Source organism: Corvus moneduloides, chromosome 2, assembly GCF_009650955.1.
Source record: "Corvus moneduloides isolate bCorMon1 chromosome 2, bCorMon1.pri, whole genome shotgun sequence".
Classification (NCBI taxonomy): domain Eukaryota; kingdom Metazoa; phylum Chordata; class Aves; order Passeriformes; family Corvidae; genus Corvus; species Corvus moneduloides.
This window is the reverse complement of record NC_045477.1, coordinates 77,977,272-77,996,745: the sequence shown is the minus strand read 5'-3', so window position 1 is coordinate 77,996,745 and position 19,474 is coordinate 77,977,272. Positions and strand designations below refer to the sequence as shown.

The window sequence follows — 19,474 nt, the reverse complement described above, 5'->3', positions numbered from 1 at the left end:
GCTGCTTAGTATGTAACTCTGAAACTTCATATAGCCTGTTAGCTACTGTCCTCTCTTTCTCTTAACAAACCCTCTCTGGGCCTGAACTCAAGGACACCTTGTTGTCCCAGGCCCCAAAATGTGTAAACTAAAGTCTCTGGAAAGGGGGAGGAGGAGGGTGAACTTGGGGTAATTACTTAATTACCTGAAATTGTAATTGGAGGATTAACCCTGATATGCAAATGGACCAAACTTATAAAAGTGTGAAAAACCCATGACCCAGCGTCCATCTTGGGTGGAGCCCCTTGGAGGCTTTTGACTCCCAAGGTGTACCTTTGAAGGCCTTTCAAATAAATACCTGCTTTATTCTCTTAATCTTGTCTAGTCTCTGTTTTCAGGTAGCCACTTCAAGGCATCAGGGGAAATGAGCAAGTGGCTGCGAGGAATTCCGCTGCTGGCTGGGGTTAAACCATGACAATGTTCCCTTAGGGTGAAAAAATGCTTTACCATCAGACTTACATCCTCTTGAGGACAAGATTCAGATGATCTAAGCTAGCAACCACTCTGTGCTGCACACTTACAAGTGATTACAGTGGTCCACTAGCACTAAGTAGATGTGTCTCTCTCCATTGACTGCACAGACTCAAGTCCAAATTAGATGCCTATGTTTGCATAGCTATAGACGTCAGTTGAATCTCACCCTAAAAAATAAAGTTGTACACTCAAATTGTTGTACACTTCCTTGTACACTCAAATATGGCATTGTCAACATATGAATTTGAAAGAATTAACTATATTGACTGAAACATGAGCTAAATTAATTTTCACTTTAAATTCTTCACAGGTGTCAAAGCAAATAAACAACTTCTGGCTGTTTGATTCAACTCTTTTTCACTGCAAATATATTCCTTTACTAAGCAATTAAAATTACAGAGAGGGAGCAGAGCCCTGAAGTGAAGAGCAGAGCTCTTGAAGTGACTGGTAAAAAATTCTCGTTTGAAAAACTAATTCTCTCTATATTAAAATATTTATTTGAAATTAAATGATTATGGTGAATCTCTGTGAATACAGTCTGTGCTGTCAAAAGGCTGAAGGGCAGTCTTCCAGAATGAGCTTTTGTTGGGTTTGATCATAGTAAAATATTTCCTGTGTTAGAAATACATGTTGTACAGGGCCAGTAATGATTTTTCTAGACATTCTTGTTCAAAACCCCCTGTAATGGTTTATGCCACCTCTCTCTGTTAGCTGCTGTCTAGCACCCCTGCGCCATTCAGTGCTGCTCTTCCCCCACTCAGAATCGCAGTGTGTTAACTGACCATGTTTAATACTTTTCAATGGAAAATGAAACATCCTTATATCAAAAACATTGGTAGGATTTGTTAATTATTTCTTATTTATTTTAAACATCTTCTGTACAAGGATTTCAGGAGGCACTGTTAATATACTTTTCTTCCTTAAGTAGAATAGGGCAAGTTGCTTTGATGTTTGCACTTAATAATATTACCTGTCTGCCATGCTGTCTTTGTAGATTCCAGAAATAGTTACTTAAACAATGAAAAAACGCATTTTTGGTAGATGTAATATAGGATAGGCTTGTTACTTCATCTGTAACTGTAGTACTAATGTGCGATTCAGATGTTTTAAAGACACCAGGGTATGAAAGTGAGACATATTAAAAAAAGGATTGCTGGGAACCTATTTTATACAGGAACATAAGCATCTCTCATATACTGTCATTGACATATTTGCAAAAAGGACACGAACATACCAGTTTTTATAGCACTTTCTTAGAACTGTTGTAAGAACTGTTAATAACAGTTTATAGTAATTGTTTATAAGAACTGAACCTCGCCCAGAGAGGTTGTGGAGTCTCCCTCACTGGAAATTTTCAAGAACTTTCTGGATGCAATCTTGTGAGATGTGCTCTGGGATGACCCTGCTTGAGCAGGGAGGTTGGACCAGATGTACCCCTGTGGTCCCATCCAATCTGGCCCATTCTGTGATTCTATGACTGGAGACTTAAAACCTGGAGTTCTAGATACCATAACACCACCTACAGTGAAAACAGGCTAAGGAAATGGAGGGAAAATTAAAGGAAAAGTCAATCTTCTTTCCATGAACACTCTAATTCTCTCCAAATCTGTTTCTAACTTTATCTAACATTTAAACTGAAACTTTGAGAAACTATGCGAAACACAAGGTTTTGTGCCTTATTCAAGAACATGTTCCACCCTTGACCTAAGCTACTGAGAAAGAATTAAACTGATGCTGTGTCTTGCATGATTATTTTATACAGATTAGCTCAGTGAGCTTAATACATCACTTTGACCAGAAGATCAGTATTAGTAAAAATAGATCAACAGTGTTATATGGTATTACTTGCAGTATATGGATCAACACGGATACCTAGTTTTCAAGTGAAATATCTCAAAACACTCAAAGCATAGCTATTCTGGATCAGTCTACCAGCTGTAATATTTAGTCTTTAGATTTATTTTAGTTTTTTGTCTCAGCATAGACACTTTGTATGAGCTTGAGTTACTAGATATTTTAAACTTTGATAATGTAAATTCTACCAGTACTTTCAGACTGATGCCCTTTACAGACAAGGGGGAGAAAAAAGTCCTAGGAAGTTCTATCCAACTAATTGGAAGACTAAACTAATTGCATCCTACAAGGGTCCATTTAACTCTTCACTGAAAAAGAGGCCAAGAGTCCCATTCAGACATGCATTTCTTCACACAAATACCTGGAGTAGATATGATGAAGAATAACACAAGTTTCAACACAGCTCTTATTAACATAAGACATAAATGTGTTTAACATGACACAAACTCCTTAAGAGGAGAAGCTTCATCATATTACACAGCAGAACACTAGAGTGCAACCCTGCCATCCAAGGGATTTTCTCAAATATGCATAAAGATTCCTAACAGTTTGAAGGAAGGTCTTGCTGGTAGCAGAGAGGTCTTGTTTATTCTGAAAGAAAAACAACTAACTGTGAGATTGGACTAGGTTTCATGCTTCTTATTTCGTTTCTGTCTCACAGGTAATAAAGCATGTTTTTGGGAAGAATCTGCACAGTCTTCTGTTGCATGAATCTAACAATTTAGTTCAGCTGCTTTGATCTGTTCTTCATAGTAACTTCTGATATCTTAGGTGCTACCTGAACATGGAAACCTTTCAGATTTGGATATGACTATTCACACTAATGCAGCATGGCATACATGTGTGCACCTATGTCCTTTTCACTGCGTTTTGTTTCAGTCTTTTTTCAGAGAGAATTGTCACAGAAGTACTCATAGCAGTAGGCATTAATTGGGTTGCCTCATTAAATTTCTGTGTGGGATACTACACTTTAAAAATTAAAATTCTTTCTGAATTAAAGTATCTTCAGTTTGGGTTATTTAAGGAACTAAGAAAAAAAAAATGAGCTAACATCACTGATTTCTAAATTCACCGTCTTCATTAATGCAGCTTAATTTTCCTGAGAGCCCACATGTGGACTAGTACTAAAATCTTTGACCTTAAAAATGCAGTGTTACAACAGAAACAGAACAAAATAGTAATTTTAATGAATATAAACCAATTTATGCTTCCAATCATACAGTTCTAAAGGAATACAAGTAGAAGCTGAGCTGCTAAAGAAGATAAGAGACTGTAACTTTTATTAAGAAGGACATAACAATACGTTATGCTCGTAGACTCACAGTCGTGAATGGCAGATTAGTTTTACTTCATTACAGAGGATCTAATGATTCTTTTGACTATAAAAGCAGCAAGAAAAATTTGGTAAAACTGGAAAGAATAATGTTTATTTCTAGAAAAAATAATGAACAAACTCATTTTTTGAATGCATTGATAAAACTGTATGAATACCAATTTTTTATCATCTGTATTATATAAATGACAGTAACAAAATCAATCCGTACACATAAAACTCTATAGAATATTAATCAAAATAGGACTACATAAAGCAAATTTTTCTTATATAAAGAAAAACTTTCTGCAAACTTTCACAATTAGACTCATAGGAAAAATTAGTGGTTTTCACATAAGACTCACAACCAATTTCCAGATCTTTAAAGTCACCCTGCTTGAGTATCTACGTCATCTGTAAAAATGAAAAAAGCAAAGCCCTCAGCACAATCTAAGTTTCAATAGCATACTTTCACAGCCAGTGCAGGATGCTCAATGAAAATCTGACCTATAGCTGTCAAGAGAAAAGCCTTCAGCAGATGTTACATAATAATACAAAGGTTGAAAGGAACACCTCTAAATGATGCAGTGCTGAACATCATTACACTGAAATTTCCTCTCTGGACTGGTAAAGTTGCAGAGTTTATAGAAAACTGCTATGGGCATTACAGTGAAAGAAGACCTCATAGACAATATTTCATAACCCAAAATATTGTTTAAATAATTCATTGAGAGCTGCTGCACCAAATTTCCATGGCCAGAGGTGATAAATAACTTGAGTTTAGAAATATAAAATGCTTCAGAGTATCAGTGTGTGAAAGAAGTCTCATTGTAAAATACCACTAAACTTATTATTTGAAAGAGAACCTCTATATCTAAGTTGAAATCACTAAGACCATATTTCTTTTAAAAGAACTTGAATGGGGCCCAAACTTTCTGTTTAGTATCATCTACTATGATTCATAGTTAATTATTCTATGCAAGGTTTATTTTTGAATTATGCATCAAAGTCTTCTGCATGAGTTTTCCTTGGTTTTAATATTAACCCTTACAAAAAAGGAGACAATAGATTTTTATTTTTATTGCCTTCATTCTTTCATTTTACACAGTCATAGAAAAATAGGCATCACAATTTAATATTAGTGATCTATGACTCTTAAAGGTTTTCCAAGTGAATTCAGGACTACTTTACCACACTTTATGATATGAAAGACCAAAACCTTCCACAATGAAGGTATGATGATGCAATAATTCAAACTTGGAATATCCTTTGTTACTGTTCTTTCTCGTGCCTACCTTTGAACAGTCTCCTGTGACTTTATAAATGCTACAATTTATTCAACATGGTGCTAATCATGTTTTTAATTTTAAAAGTCAATACAATTTGTAAATTATTACCGACCGAATAGAAATTAATTCACCCAGTGTTAGAACTTCTGCTGTGCATGACAAACAAGTTCAATGATTCTAGGGCAAACACTACAGAAAATGATATATTTGCTCAGACAAACAAAAGGAAAAGTAGAACATTTATTTTGAGGTTATCAAATGCAATACATATTTTGCTGATTTTATGTAATTAAATCCATTCCATCCTGAAGCCTCATGAGATTTATCTAAGCGTATACTGAGGACAGATATTAACAATATTAAAGCAGGAATGACTTTTATTGTTATAACTCATGGCGAAATAGGGAACAAACCCCACAGTTATTATAAATGAAGGGAACATATGCCATTTCATGTCTTTTCTGTGTTGACACAGAAATATGTATCATAAGCCCCTCTTAAACTGACTCTGCTTTGGTATTTGAAAACTTCTGGTTCTCTTGCTGTGGAAAGCTACTGGTGAGAAGACTTTTGAGTTCATGGGAAGATTGAATGCTCACAGTTCCGGGTCAGGCATTTGCAAATTTGCATATTTTGAGGAAGTACAAGATGGGCTGTTCCTACACTTTAAGTTACTCAGACAAATCCTCTGCATAGGTGTCAAGTGGTGCCTTTGACAACAGTTTACATTCTTCCTTATTTTAAAAAGTGATGATTAGTTCAAACAGAAGGAAATTAGAATCAATTTATTAATCTCCCCTATATCACCATTTCTACTCCTTTGTTGGATAAGAACAGCATCAGGATTGTACTCGTTTCAGAATATTTAAGAATCTAAAGAGAAAATTTTCCCAGCCTAAGAGCTGTGCTACAGCTAAGCGTTTATATCTGATTAGAGATGCTTATTATAATCACTTTGTAACAATTTGCTCAGCAATTAAAATCAATCATGCTGTTTAATTTCTCTTAATTTGGATACTTCAGATATGCGTTTTATATGAAACTCTTCCTTCAAAACTTGATTAGCTCTTTTTAATAATCTCCATTAGTCGTGAATCCTTCAACACACATAATTTTACTATATTTTTCACTCACATCTATTTTTATTTCAGTTAAATCACTGGTCTCAAGATGTACAGTACATATTATGCTCTCCTCTGTGTATTTTTAATTTATCTCTCTTCACATTCTAGCCAGGCTCTCTGGATCACCAAAGCTGTATAAATCTCAGTTAAACCTCTTTATGTTTGTGAAGTGGAACAATCTCAGTCTATTTGCACAGCTCCCATTATTTTAGCTTTAATGCTAAGATGCCACTGAAATTCCAAATTCATATGCTTTGATAGTGAATAACTTACTAATTTCAATACCTCTTTTTCCATTGAATCTAATGAATCCTGTAACACTAAATTCCAGGTATTTCATCATGACGCTCAGCCATGCCTTTGAAGGTGAACTTTGAATTTCAATTTCATGCTAGTCCACTGCAGTCACACAATTGGGTAAGACAGTGGAAGGGCTGAAGACTCCTCTGAGATGTCTTGCCCCCCATGCTGCAGTGACATAGACCTCAAGAGAGCGGTCTTGCTCCCGCAAGTCCTGGCCACTACTGATCTTTTCAGGCATGAATACAGGAGTGTGGGAATTCCGGTCTGAGGTTTTGATGAAAGCATGAGCCTGGACTCTGTGAAATGCTAGATCCAGAACAATTTCTAGAATTGCAGAATCAAGGGCCATATTTCCATGGTATTGTGATTTGAAAAAAAACCTAAAGCTTAAACCAAAAATGGAACAGCTGAAGCATATGAAATGTAAACTGTTAAATAAGCTTTCATTTCAATAATACCCTTTTTCATTTTCTGACCTTTTCCCATCCAGGCTTGATAATCTCTTGGATAGTATTAGAGAAGGAAAAGGTTATAAGATTTAACTGATATACAGTGTGATAGCTGTTAAAACCCTCGAATTGCTTCCTTTAGAAAGATGCACAAAGAGGAAAATGAAGAACTGCAAAGATTTTTTTTTTCCATTAATCTGTCTTTTGTCTCCAGGGCTTTTTGCTACTTGCAGCTTGAAACACAGATACAGCAAGCAGTCCAAGAAATCTCTTCAGGTCCTGATACACCAGAAATACATAGTTCATTATATTGTTTTCTCATGTCAAGCCCAAACTTCCAGTCACCAGCAGTTATGGCACATGGTTTTGAAACAGAAGGCAGAAACAGATGGAAAGAATGAAGAATCTCAGAACGGATACAATCTATTTGTCTTTAACTAATTTGACCAATACAAACTTTTCCCCATCAGTGCCAGAAACACTGGTGAGATGCACTAATGAGTTCATCAATATCGTTATTTACTATTATACTAGTGGGAAGGCAGGATGAGGGGAGAACAAAAAAAGTAAAGTGAGTGAGTGTACAGTTCTTCAATATTTAGAGAGAAAAGCGATGATGCCTGCTCAGGTCACTATGGCTTCTAAAATGTCACAGTATCCTGGGATCATGGCAAGAGAAGTTGAGCAACACAGGATTTAGATAATCCTAGATTCAGAATCATAGGGCTTAGGGAGATTTTAAGGAGCTATCCAATTTATCTCCATATCTCTAAGAAAAATCAGCTTCTGCTGCATCATTTCTCAGTGCCTTGCCTTGCCTATTCTTAAAAATCCTTCTTCATGCAGACACTGGACAACAGAACTACTTATTTTTACCCTTGTCACTAGAAAACTCTTGCTAATGTTTAAGCAGAATATATTTCAAATGCTTGCTATGCATCCTAGCCATTATGAAAGCAGATAATAGACACTTCTCCCTAGATCATCACTTCTGTAATAATAATACTAATAGTAAAAAACTCCATATCTCAGTCAAACTGCAGGAAAGATTTCCCCCTTCAGTAACAAGAGAACAAAACATAAACAAACAAAATTGAATGAAGGGCATTTTGACTAAACAAGAAGGCAAAATGAAAGGATGGAAGAGGACAGATCTGAGTGCCTTCATAAAGATACTGAAACAGGAGATAATGTACCACAATGTATTTAGTGTACAATCAGAGGTCTTGAGGTGTAGGAACAAATCTGCAGGTCTCAGCTCCAGTTGATAATCTAGAGCAATTCAGAGTATCCTGCTCTTCTTGTTTTAATCATCGGTCTGTACTTCTATTCTCTACATCTCAGCTCTTTCAGGAAGCTGACACTCACATTTACTGACCAAAAATATAAATATATATACACTAATATAGATACAAAGACAAAATATTTTAGTTAAGGAAATTTTTAAGTTAAACTAATACCAAAGTGGTATTCCTTACTTCTAAGATACAGTGCTTTTGTCACCCATTATATCTTTGGGTGGATCCAATAATAAATATATTGTGTGTATATATATATGCACATAGATATATATAAAAGTGCATATGTATTAGCATATATATAGCCTATATATATATATTAGCATATATATTAAATTACTTTTAAAAAACACCATGAATTTAGAGAATGTGGAGAATGTTTCATTTCTCTAACAGGGCTCTAGGATCTAATCAATCAAAATCAAACAGTACAGTATAACAGTATAAACAAAACAAAAGTATAACCATATAATGTAATAATGGAGACAATATAATAGTACCATACAATATAATAATATAGGTTTGAAAATACATAATATATGAATAGTAAGTATATAAGCAGCCAAAAGTAATGGTAGAAGAACCTTGTTCTTAGGAAATCTGTAATTACAAGACCCTCACTTTATATTGTTACTGAAACACTTGGTAGGAACACTTTAAATCAACCAGGGGATGGGCAGAAAAACAAAAGCAAGGACGTGCAGTTGAGATTAAATCTCAAATACAGCCACCTAAAGAAGGAACATGGCATCTTCAGAAGATTGTTGAAATCTCTGGACAAAGGTTGCCAGTGAGACAAGGGAGTCAACCACTCACTGGACTTTGGGGCTGCCAAAGCACAGGACTGCCCAAGAAGATAAAGAAAAGTGGGCCTGTAGCTGTTTGCTAAAAAGATGTCCATTAACTTTCCTTAGGTATCAATCAATAAATGACAGCTCCTACCCAACTTTTTAGAGATACCTAAGGTGCATATTGTCCACTGCTGCCTTTACGTGGTACCAGCTATCTCCCACTTCATTAACTCACAGCCCTCTTTGATATGACCTTTGATACTACCTACAAATACACACCACATTAACATCATGATTTTTATTACAAATAATTGCAATGAACTTTTCAATATTTTGGTCTCTGTCATCAGGAAGGAAAGGATTTCCTGCTCAGAAAAATACTTGTTTTGGTGACCAAAGCAATAAAGCAAAAACATAGCGATCAGCTCTCTGAAAAACTTTCTGCCATCCAAAAATGCTAGTGTTTTATAAGCTGTGTAATATATTGATTCCAGAGACACACATCTAGGACTGGAGTTGTTTATTATCTCTTCTTTGCCATTGCTGCTGAATGATGTCTCCCAAGCTGCTGCATATATAAAAAAATACTTTTCACTTTTGAAATGTTTTATCTTCATGCCTAACTTTTAGTTCTCTCACGGAAAACTATATATATTAAGAGATTACTTCATACTTCACAGCCAGAGGTTTTAAGCTGGAGTCTGTTACCACATGCTGCATTGAAAGGAGCATTTTATAAAGATGAAGTTCAAACAAAAATCCATATCCTTTTTATCCAACTGTATTTTGTAACTGTCAGTCCAGCCTCTTTTTCAGTGTATGTTTAGGTGCCGTAAATTCGAAGGAAAAATGTCTGAAGAACACTAGAATTCTTTTGTTTTTCCTAAACAGAGATGCAGGGAGATTTTATTTACTGTGTACAGGTAAAGCCTGAGAGAAGGGAACCCATGCTTATTTATTTTTCAAACCAATCTTGACACAGACACAGGGAAACACCATACCCAACTCGAACAGAAGCTGACTGTTTCATCAGAACGACTGACGAAAGAAAGAGGACCAAAGTGAGTCAGAAAGGTACCTTCTTACGACATCTTCTCCGTTCCAACACAGGAGTCCATCGGCAGCTGCCAACTCATTCCCGCACAGCTGATCCGCCAGGCCGCCGTAGAAGGCTCTGTAGAGCCGGAGGTGGCTGATAAATTCCCTGCACACAGGAACACGAGAAAGAGCTGTCAGTGTCAACCGGCAACATTGAGCCGTCTTGCTGCTGTGGATTTCTACAAGATAAGGAATGTGTTCATTCCATTACTCTCCACTGGTTCCAGTGATATTTTAAATCGATTTGTCAATAGGTGAGTTTGATTCTTTTAGATACACTTCTTTGTTTACAGAGTTGATACTCCCATTAAATTAAAAAAAGCCCTATTTTACCTATGCTCTGGAATAGGAACTATTTTCCTTCAACCTGAAATTTTTTTGCATAGTAGTGATACAGTTTGCAATGCTACAGTTGGACAAATAAACGAAAAATGCTCCAAAAAAAAGCACAGCAAATTAAAAACAAGGTGCACATGAATAAGTCTCTTGTTTTTCGAAAGTGCTAACAAGAAGTCCCTTACATATCTTTACAAACACTACAAAAAATATTAGTTAAAGTTATGCAGCAATGCAAGATTTAGGTAAAATGGCTTGAAGATGTAGATATTAAATATTTAGTAAAGATTAAATAACTGTCTGAAATATTATATCAGTTCTACCATGTGCTGTGCTGGCAGGTTATAAATTATGAATTGTTATTTTAAATAATTTTCAAGATGCCCAGAGGTAATGATAAGGTTTTGTACTTAATTCAAAACAAATTAATTACTTTTTAGTTGGTATGTTCTCAACAAAATTGTGATATTTAATATAAATTGTTTGTTTATGTATTGAAAATCTCTTCCTGGGAGACCCCTTCCTACTGTGAAAAATGAAAATACTTATTCATTCTGGAATGGAACATGACACATTCCTGAGTTATCTATGACCTGCAGGCACACAGAAAAGCACCACCAAATGCTGTACTCATTGCTCTGTAACCCAGCAAGCTTCACTTTATGTTAACTTCTTGTATAATGTCTGGAGTTGTGAAAAAATGCCAGAAATAATATATATTTCCCTATATTTAGTCACCACAGGCCTAAAATTCTATAAGGAACTAAGTGTTAAGTATAGTTTACTTCAAATTAAAACAGGTAAAACATCAGTGAGTAAATACAGTCCATCATTTAAAAAGTCATATGCTCTTTCATGTAATAGGGCTAATCTTTTACACAAACCACAGTGGTTTTGATTTACTATGTCTATTAAAGGTGATGTGAGTGCCCTACTAATTCTGAAACTGCTGTTCTGAAAAATCTCATGTAGGGTCAACTTTGACCATGCATCATATAATTGCCTATGTGCATTAGGTTTTAAACATGATTCATCCACACTCTCCTAGCCATGAATAGCCATTATCTTTCATTTCTCCACATCCAAATTGAATCCAGTGTGCACAGTGGGTTTGCAATTTCCCTCCAAATCCCATTGAGTGGGATTAATTTTGATTTTGTCTGTGCTCTGTGTTTACATTTTGGATGAAAAGTAGTGTTTAGAGAGTCCTCTCAAAGCGAACGTTGGAATTTCTTCTGAAGAATAAATAAAAAAAAATAAATATACCTGTCATATTATCCTGTCACAAACTGCATTCTAACAGAAAGGCCATTCAGTTTATTAGGAAACACATCCTGAGGCAAAGCTAAATTTAATAGAGAAGTAATAACTGATTTCAGCCCCTGTTGATGTCTGACCAAAGTAGTTAGAAGGGCAGATGGTATGAATGTCAACTTTCACATGATCTTTCTCTAGACCAGATAGCATGTAACGATAGGCAGCTGAGCACAAATGCGCAATTACAGTCAGTGGAAGCTGAAGATACTTTTTATCTGTTTATTGAGAAATGTTCTTTTTTTTTGTTGCTGTTTTTTTACAATTTCATTCTCTGTACTAGAAGCTGTCTGAAGTTCTGGAGAAAAAAGCATTATATACTTTCTATGTTGCTATGGAAGGGTCTGCTTAGATTTTTTAAAATTCATCTAACAATTTTTTGGCATCAAAAGAGCAGAGAAATTTCATTTTCTTCTTGTACCACATAGTACCAGAAAGTATCAGCTTAGGTCCAACGGTAAAAATAATTCAGGAAAAGTTCAGATAGTGGCAGCCCAACATGTACTTTAAAATGTAAACTTTCATCTGGACATGCATTTGGAAAACAGAAGTACCACAGGAGGTAAATAAGGTGGAGTTAGAGAAGAGCACTTCCTTAAAAGCAGGCTGCAAGCACTTGCTGAAGTCACACTTGCATGTGAGGTTCTTACAGTTGCTATGGCAATATAAAGTGAAATGTAAAGTGACTGTGACTAATAAGGAAGGAGGTGATCCAGGAGGTAGCAACTACAGATGATATAAACTAAGAAGTTGTTAAACTGAAATCTGCATCAGTGGATCTCAAACTTTCTTTCCCTTCCCCTTTTTGGTGCAGAGTTTGCATGCCATGAAGTGTCTCCAGAATCTCAGGTAGGTGAGAGGGAAGGGAAGGGAAAACAGTGTTGCTTTGTGTTGCTCACTGCCACTCATGCCCCCTAAGGTCTCTGAGGCAATCTCCCTGAAGTCAATCCAGTGTTCTGTGCTTTGAAACACGGAACAGTCCTGATTTGAGATTTTTAGAATATGGTATTGTGTTTGCAGAGTGTTAGCAATCAGAAAACATCAAGAACTTGCTTAGCTACATGTAACTGAGAAACATGCTGCCATGTAATGGGTATTCCCTGAAAAACTTCTGTGCTGCCTAAAGCAAACTTCTGGTTTGCATATCTTTCTGTTCCCACAATGTTTTGAAAAACCCGTATTTGTAGTTCTGATTGTGTTTTTTTCTCCACTGTTTAGTAACTGAAGGTCCTTACACTGAGAAGAATGGTCTGCCTTTGAAGCTCAGAGACATTTTTTCTTCTCCAGACATCAGGAGTGAGCAGTTATTCCCTGCAATTCTCTCACTTCTGTTTCCTTGTGCACTACAAAGTGAAATGAGAGGAGGAAGAGGACAAAGAAAACTTCTCTGTATTTTAGCAAATACTATTACAGAAATGAAATTTCTGATTTTAACTTTGTACTTTATTTGCATAATGAAGATTTTAGTCTTAACTGCAACACTCCTAATGCCTTGCAGTGCTATTACTACTAACGGTCATTGAAGACCTGATTAACTTGTCTAAATATAGATCGGCCTTTGAGATTCCTTCAGCTACCTAAGGTACCTGCAGAAAGCTGGAAGCCATCACAGAATCACAGAATCTGCTGATTTAGAAGGGATTCACAAGGATCGAGTCCATCTCTTAGCCCTGCACAGGACCATCCTCAAGAGTCTCACCATGTGCCTGAGAGTATTGTCCAAACACTTCTTGAACTCTGTCAGGCTTGAACTTTATGATACAACTTATGGGACACCAGCATCCTTCTTGGCAGGAGAAGATCAGCTGGGATATCCCATGATATCCTTAAGTGGCACTGGATGCTTGTAGATGTGTGGACAACTAAAATGAGGTCTCCTTTCCACAGACCGTAATGACAGCTCAAACACCTAACTCATATAGTTACACAAACTTCATACTGCAGTGCTGAACCAGGTTTAAATGAAATCTCCAAGCCTCTGCAGTCACTTCAGTTCGCTATATACCAGCAAAAAAGCCAAAAAAAAAAAAAAACAATCAGCAGGTCTTGCTTGAACAAGGCTTTCAAGATTTAGTCCCAAACACTTAGTTGTCTCCTTTTTTACAGTAGAAAGGTATGTAAGAAAAGTAATTCTTTTTTTTTTCTGTCTTATCAGCTTGTACAAATAATTTTCTGCAAAAAGCTACAGATACTTTTTGTCAGATTTAATAATGCCTGCTGATATGTAAAGTCAAATGTAATTTTAAGAATTACACACAGGGCTAACACTCACCTTCTATCAATGTTATCCACTCTCATAAATACTTTAACCACACCAAATGACTCTGGTCATGTGTCCATTACTTCTGAAAACAAAAACTAGTAATGAAGTTACCCTTTCCAAAATGTAACTGTGTTGCTAAAATGTTTCATTCTTTGGAGACTTTATTCTCTAGTAATACATGCCATTGCATTGAGCAAAATCTACTCTGTTGTAAAATTAATCGCTTACTTTATTCTTTCTTTCTGGCTGTAAAACTAATGTCTTACTTTCTTCTGTTGGTGAGTGTTTCTTCACTGTCTCTGGAGAACATCTTCAACACTTGATTATCTTTGTTCTGATCAAAGGAGCAACCTGGAAACTCTTTAGGCTTCCTTACAGGAGGACCACACATTTTATGCACCTAAAAGGAAAAAAAGCCACAAGAAGAAGGAAAGAACACATGTAAGCAACAATTCTTATGTATCTCTCAATTCAGTTTCAATACATTTTAATGAGAAAGAAAGACTAAACTAAGAAAAGCATATTTAATTATCATACTTTGTAACATTGTATCCATAATGAATGCAGCAAACACATAATTAGTCAGGAAAAATAATAATAAAAGCATTCCTTTCTAAAGGACACCAAGTGTATAAGAAAGTCACCATGTATTTTATTGATTGTGGCTTTTTTTTTCCCATAAGAGAAGCATATTATTATGCAGACAATATCAATAACCTCAGAGAATATGATGTGTGGTGAACAGCAGCATGTTTTCATTTTATCTGTAATATATCCCAATCACATTTTTAACATGCATTGAACTTTGTGCTTTCTTTCAGGGTTGATGTTATATGGCATGTTCAGCCCAGTGACACAAAGCATATAGTGAACAGTTAGCATAGTGGAAACTTGCATTACAACATTGCAAGATGTTAAGGTAATGACCCAAGATGTAAGTTTAATGATATTGGAACACAGATGTTGAAAATACCAAATAATTTTATGTCCAGCTTTCTGATGTCAATAGATAAAAATTCACATGAGCTCTCATTTTCTTCTTTGTAAAATGTGATACTGAGTGATTTGTATGACAGAGGACATCAATTCACATTCATAGCTCATTGCTCTTCCTAGTCATTAAATAAAAATAATTAGGGTTATATATATATTTATTAAATAAGAGATAGTTATGCTTGTCATCACAATAGACAAGATATACTAAGCAGACTGAACAGCATGCATTTGTGTAAGCTAGCACTGGTGAAAAAACTAATACTGTATGTGATTTATGAAAACTTGGTAGTCAAAAGGTAGTGAACTTTTACAGAGAAAAAAGGAGAGAAGAGATCAATGCAGCCTCTAAGACAGGCATCCAACTTTGAAGCAGAAACATACTCAAAATGCTACCATGTGAAGGAAGGAACGTGTATGCTACACAACAGGGATTATTGTTTCCTATTGCATTTTATATTCCCACATGTAAGAACAGAGAAAGCAAATAAATTTCATTTTCAAGCTATCATCATGCATTAAAGAGAGTAGTGCAAGTCTTAGGGACCATCTTTCCAACTAAGAACTGCTAGAGCTAGGTAAGAAATACATTTAAAATTCAAAACAGAATAAACACATCTAACTTTGATGAGTTTGTTGCCATGCATGTTGCAACTGGTGATAATGAGATTCATTGAATGCACTTGCTTAGGCCAGTGAAAAGAAGAAAGAATCAGCATTATTACTACACAAGAATTAATGTTCACCTTATGATTTGAAATTGAGGGTAAAGTTAAAAGTGAGTAGTCCTTTTAGGCTGTGGTTCACATGTCACAACTCAGGCAGCCAAGTTATAGTTTAAACTCCCTTCAAATGACATGCATGAATTTACCTGCAAAACAATTATCTCTGGACATATGACTAATGTCCTTTAAGGGATCACACTTTCAACATCACTCAAAGCATTCATTTCACCGTTTATTCTTAGAGGCAGTGTCTCTTTGGACAGCATCTTACTACATTCCTTCTCGTCCTTAAATTCAGTTTCAAACATCCCTCACACTATTTCCCCCCTTACATCTTCTTCAGAACACATTAAAGCATATTCCACCAGCTTAACTGGACTCCCCATTTTTCCTCTCATAAGTCTCTACACTTTTTCTATGCTTCATGCATCCCTATGTGAGTTTGCTCCTTCAGTGGCAGCCTCTGCAGCAGCTTATCCCATCAGCCACACTGTGCCATATATCTCTATAATGGAGATATACCACAGACACAAAATGTTTTCATTTGATCACATTCTTCTATGCTCACTGATGTAACACAGGGAGCATTATGCTTATGATCAGCTTTTATGACAAAGCAATTGATTGATTTGAGTTGCCTCAGTTCCAGCTTGCCATACACTCTTGAACTACTCTTTGTCTTACCAAGAATAAAAAAAAAAGGGTTTAACAGAGAGTGAGAGTGAGAGTGAGATCCAGATGTTTGGGAAGGAGGCTCCATCTCATGACAGGCATGGGTCAGGTGTGTAGGTTGTTGCAGGTCTCAGGTGCCTGGCATATCTGAACAAGGCACCTTTGCTGTCCAGGCACTCTCAGAGCCTGACTGCAGGGTGGGAGCCTGTGGGGAGAGGAGAAACAGGGTGGAGATGACTTGCTGGCTACTGCAGCCCCTGAGCAGATGAGTACCAGTCCTTCAGGTCAAGGAAAAAAAAGAAAGACCAAAATAAATAAATTGGCTCCACCTACAGTAAACTAAAAAAACCCCACTATATACATTCAAATTCACTAGGAAAACAAGATTTCAGTATTTCTTGAATTTAGAGTAAAGTCTCATTATATTTTGCTCTGACTAAACTTAACAAAAAAAGAAAATCAATAATTTTTACAGTCATAGTGCCTTGGAATATGGATGATACTTATTTTATATGTGCTGTACATAAACAGTTGTTTCAAAATACTGTCTAACAGCCTTTCTCTGGTTGTTCTCTTTGAGTCAATGTCTCAAGAAATACATTTGCAATACTAGGAAATTTGCATTCACTGATACATGTAAATGCAAACCTTAGTTTCAAATACAAAATCTTTCTTAAAAATTAATCTTGGGTAAATGTTATATATAAAAATAACATTAAATGCTAGTTAATTATCCAAAATGTCTTTTTAAGAACTTATTTTTTCCCCAGGGTTGGAAAATTATGAAAATTCTAATAAAAAGCATTTGCACAGCACCACATACACCTCTGCCATTCTCACAAAGATATGCATGACAGTAATCATACTGCTGAGAACTCAGTTCTGTTAATGAGAGAAGCAGCACAAGATTAGCTCCTTAGCAGTCACTTACTTATTCAGACATAGTTTCTGAAGGATGAGCTACTTCAGCATTTACAATGGTGATGTCAGCATCTCTCTTACCTTTCTTATATCTGTGATATTTAAATCTCTGGGACCCCTGGCTTTGTGTGGTGTTGGTTCTTCTTGCTCACCTGGCTGAACCCAGCCTGGGGTTTTTTAACTCTTCAGTACTGTCACTTATGCCATGTTTAAACCATTAACTTTATATGCATGGCAAATTTACTTTTGCCTCCCTCACTAGCAGAGTCTTATCACCTGGTTTCTTCAGTAAACTTGTGCACATGTAAACGTCATGTACTCTTGTCTTGCCTTCAGGTGTCTGTTCTGACTGTAAGCCAAATATTTTACAATCAAAATATGCCAGTATCTCATTTCCCAGTACAGGGCTGGTGATAATCTAAAAACCAAATAAATACAGTTTCCATAATAATGCCTGCTTTTTTTTTTTTTTTTATGCATTCTTTTTTTTATCTACAGAAAGAAGTATATGTGCTAAGTGTAACACCACTCAGTTGTATTTTCTATGTTTTCTGAAGGACTACAACTATGTCCATTAGCTACATTGTTTCTTAATTTTTAGTCTTTGGACTGCAAAATTAACCTTCCAAATGAAAAATCATTCAGTGCTATTATTGCCAGTCCTGAGAGACTGGAATCATAACTTGGAGAGAAGGGCAATGGTCTCACTACCTTAACGAACTAATATAGGACCATTTTGCAGCAATATCTGATCAGAATGTGTTTCACTGGAATGGTATTCCCTGTTAAAGTTTCCAAAAACTGAGCTTTTTTCTAGGCTTCAAAAACAAAAGGGAGAGTAAAATGACCCTCAAAGGGGATTAAAAATAGAAAAGTGAAACTGAAAAATTGTCAGAAATATAATTCAGTGAGATATATCTCACTGAATTTTAGAAGAATTAAAGACTTCTACAAAATTTTAAAACAGGCAAGCCTCAGCAGCTTGCTAGAATTTTTTCCTTTTTTTTTTCCTTTTTTGAAATATTCTTAAATACCACACAATATTTAAGGGCATGAAAAGAAACCTCAGAAAATTACAAAACTCCTGATTTTCACAGCTCAGACAAACCTATTGTCATTGTAGTCAGCATGCTGCTATTATGCACAATTTGTGTGCCACAGTATGACGACTGAGTTAATTAAAAGCTCTTGTAATAACCACGCATTTAAATTGCAATTAGTGCCACACATGAACTTTATGGCAGTTTGATTTTGCTTGGTGAGATTCCTTAGAATGTCTACTTACAATTACTCACAGTTTGGAAAACAGGAGTATTACAAACCTTTGTATTTAAACAGGACTGCACAATGATAGGAGCATCACATCAATAATGGTCGGACACTGTCCTCTAAGTTCAGATGCTCACTATGAGAAATCTGTCACATTCTTGTTTTGGTTTTGGTTTGTGGCTTTTGCTCTTTTTCCCACTATACAAATGGTTCTTTCTACCTCATCATTTCTACTGAAATTATTTTTACATCAAATGACTAAAGCAAACTGAATGCTTGTCCTGTGTTGCACTTCAAACTAGGATTTTCCAAGTCTCAGTAGGCTCAAGTTTTAAATGCCTGCATGGACTATGGCCACACTGATGCCTCACAGGTCTGGGAGACTGGATCAATCTAGCTAACACTTGACACATACCCCATTTACAGGAAATTCTAGAGCTATATACATATATGTATCAAAACCTTACAGTGTTTGCTAAACTTACCAAAACAAAAATGAAAGAGTTAAACATAAAGGAAAGAGCAATTTTCAGACTCCTGGTTCTCGCTCCCAGCTAGATCTGAGTAAAAGCTCAAGAGGTGTTGTACCCCGAGAGGTGTCTTCTCCCCTTGTCCTCTATGCACAGCATAGTCTCAGTGACTAGCTAATCCATAATCTGATTTTATTTAATTCATTTTCTAGTTAGTGATTAGTCTGGTGGCTTTCAGTTCTAGTTGTCAGACCACAGATTTGCCACACTTCTTACAGTTAAATCTCCCCAAACACTTGTGAGCAAATGGACAGCTGAACTCTAAAACAAAGCTAGAATGAATCATCAGGCTGGTTGGAAATACAATGGTTACAAATAAAATTGTGGTTAATTTTATTTTCTTTTGTAGAAATACACAAGAGAATTCTTTCTTTTAGAAACAGATTCTTGACGAGTCACCAGCATTTCCAGCACCAGATT

At 35.9% G+C, this 19,474-nt stretch overlaps 1 protein-coding gene across 7 annotated transcripts in view; it reads right to left on the bottom strand.

The window, feature by feature from the left end:
• GPC5 (glypican 5) overlaps positions 1-19,474 on the bottom strand; it is a 626,060-nt gene that overhangs the window by 493,002 nt on the left and 113,584 nt on the right. For 5 of the 7 annotated variants that reach the window (XM_032100028.1, XM_032100031.1, XM_032100032.1 and 2 more), the window contains exons 4-6: positions 14,211-14,344; positions 12,917-13,024; positions 10,012-10,137 (exon numbers count right to left, since the gene is read on the bottom strand). In XM_032100028.1, the coding sequence (XP_031955919.1) occupies positions 10,012-10,137; positions 12,917-13,024; positions 14,211-14,344 (368 nt within the window). The remainder of the gene's footprint in view (positions 1-10,011; positions 10,138-12,916; positions 13,025-14,210; positions 14,345-19,474) is intronic. The other 2 variants (XM_032100033.1, XM_032100034.1) reach the window with 1 other exon arrangement.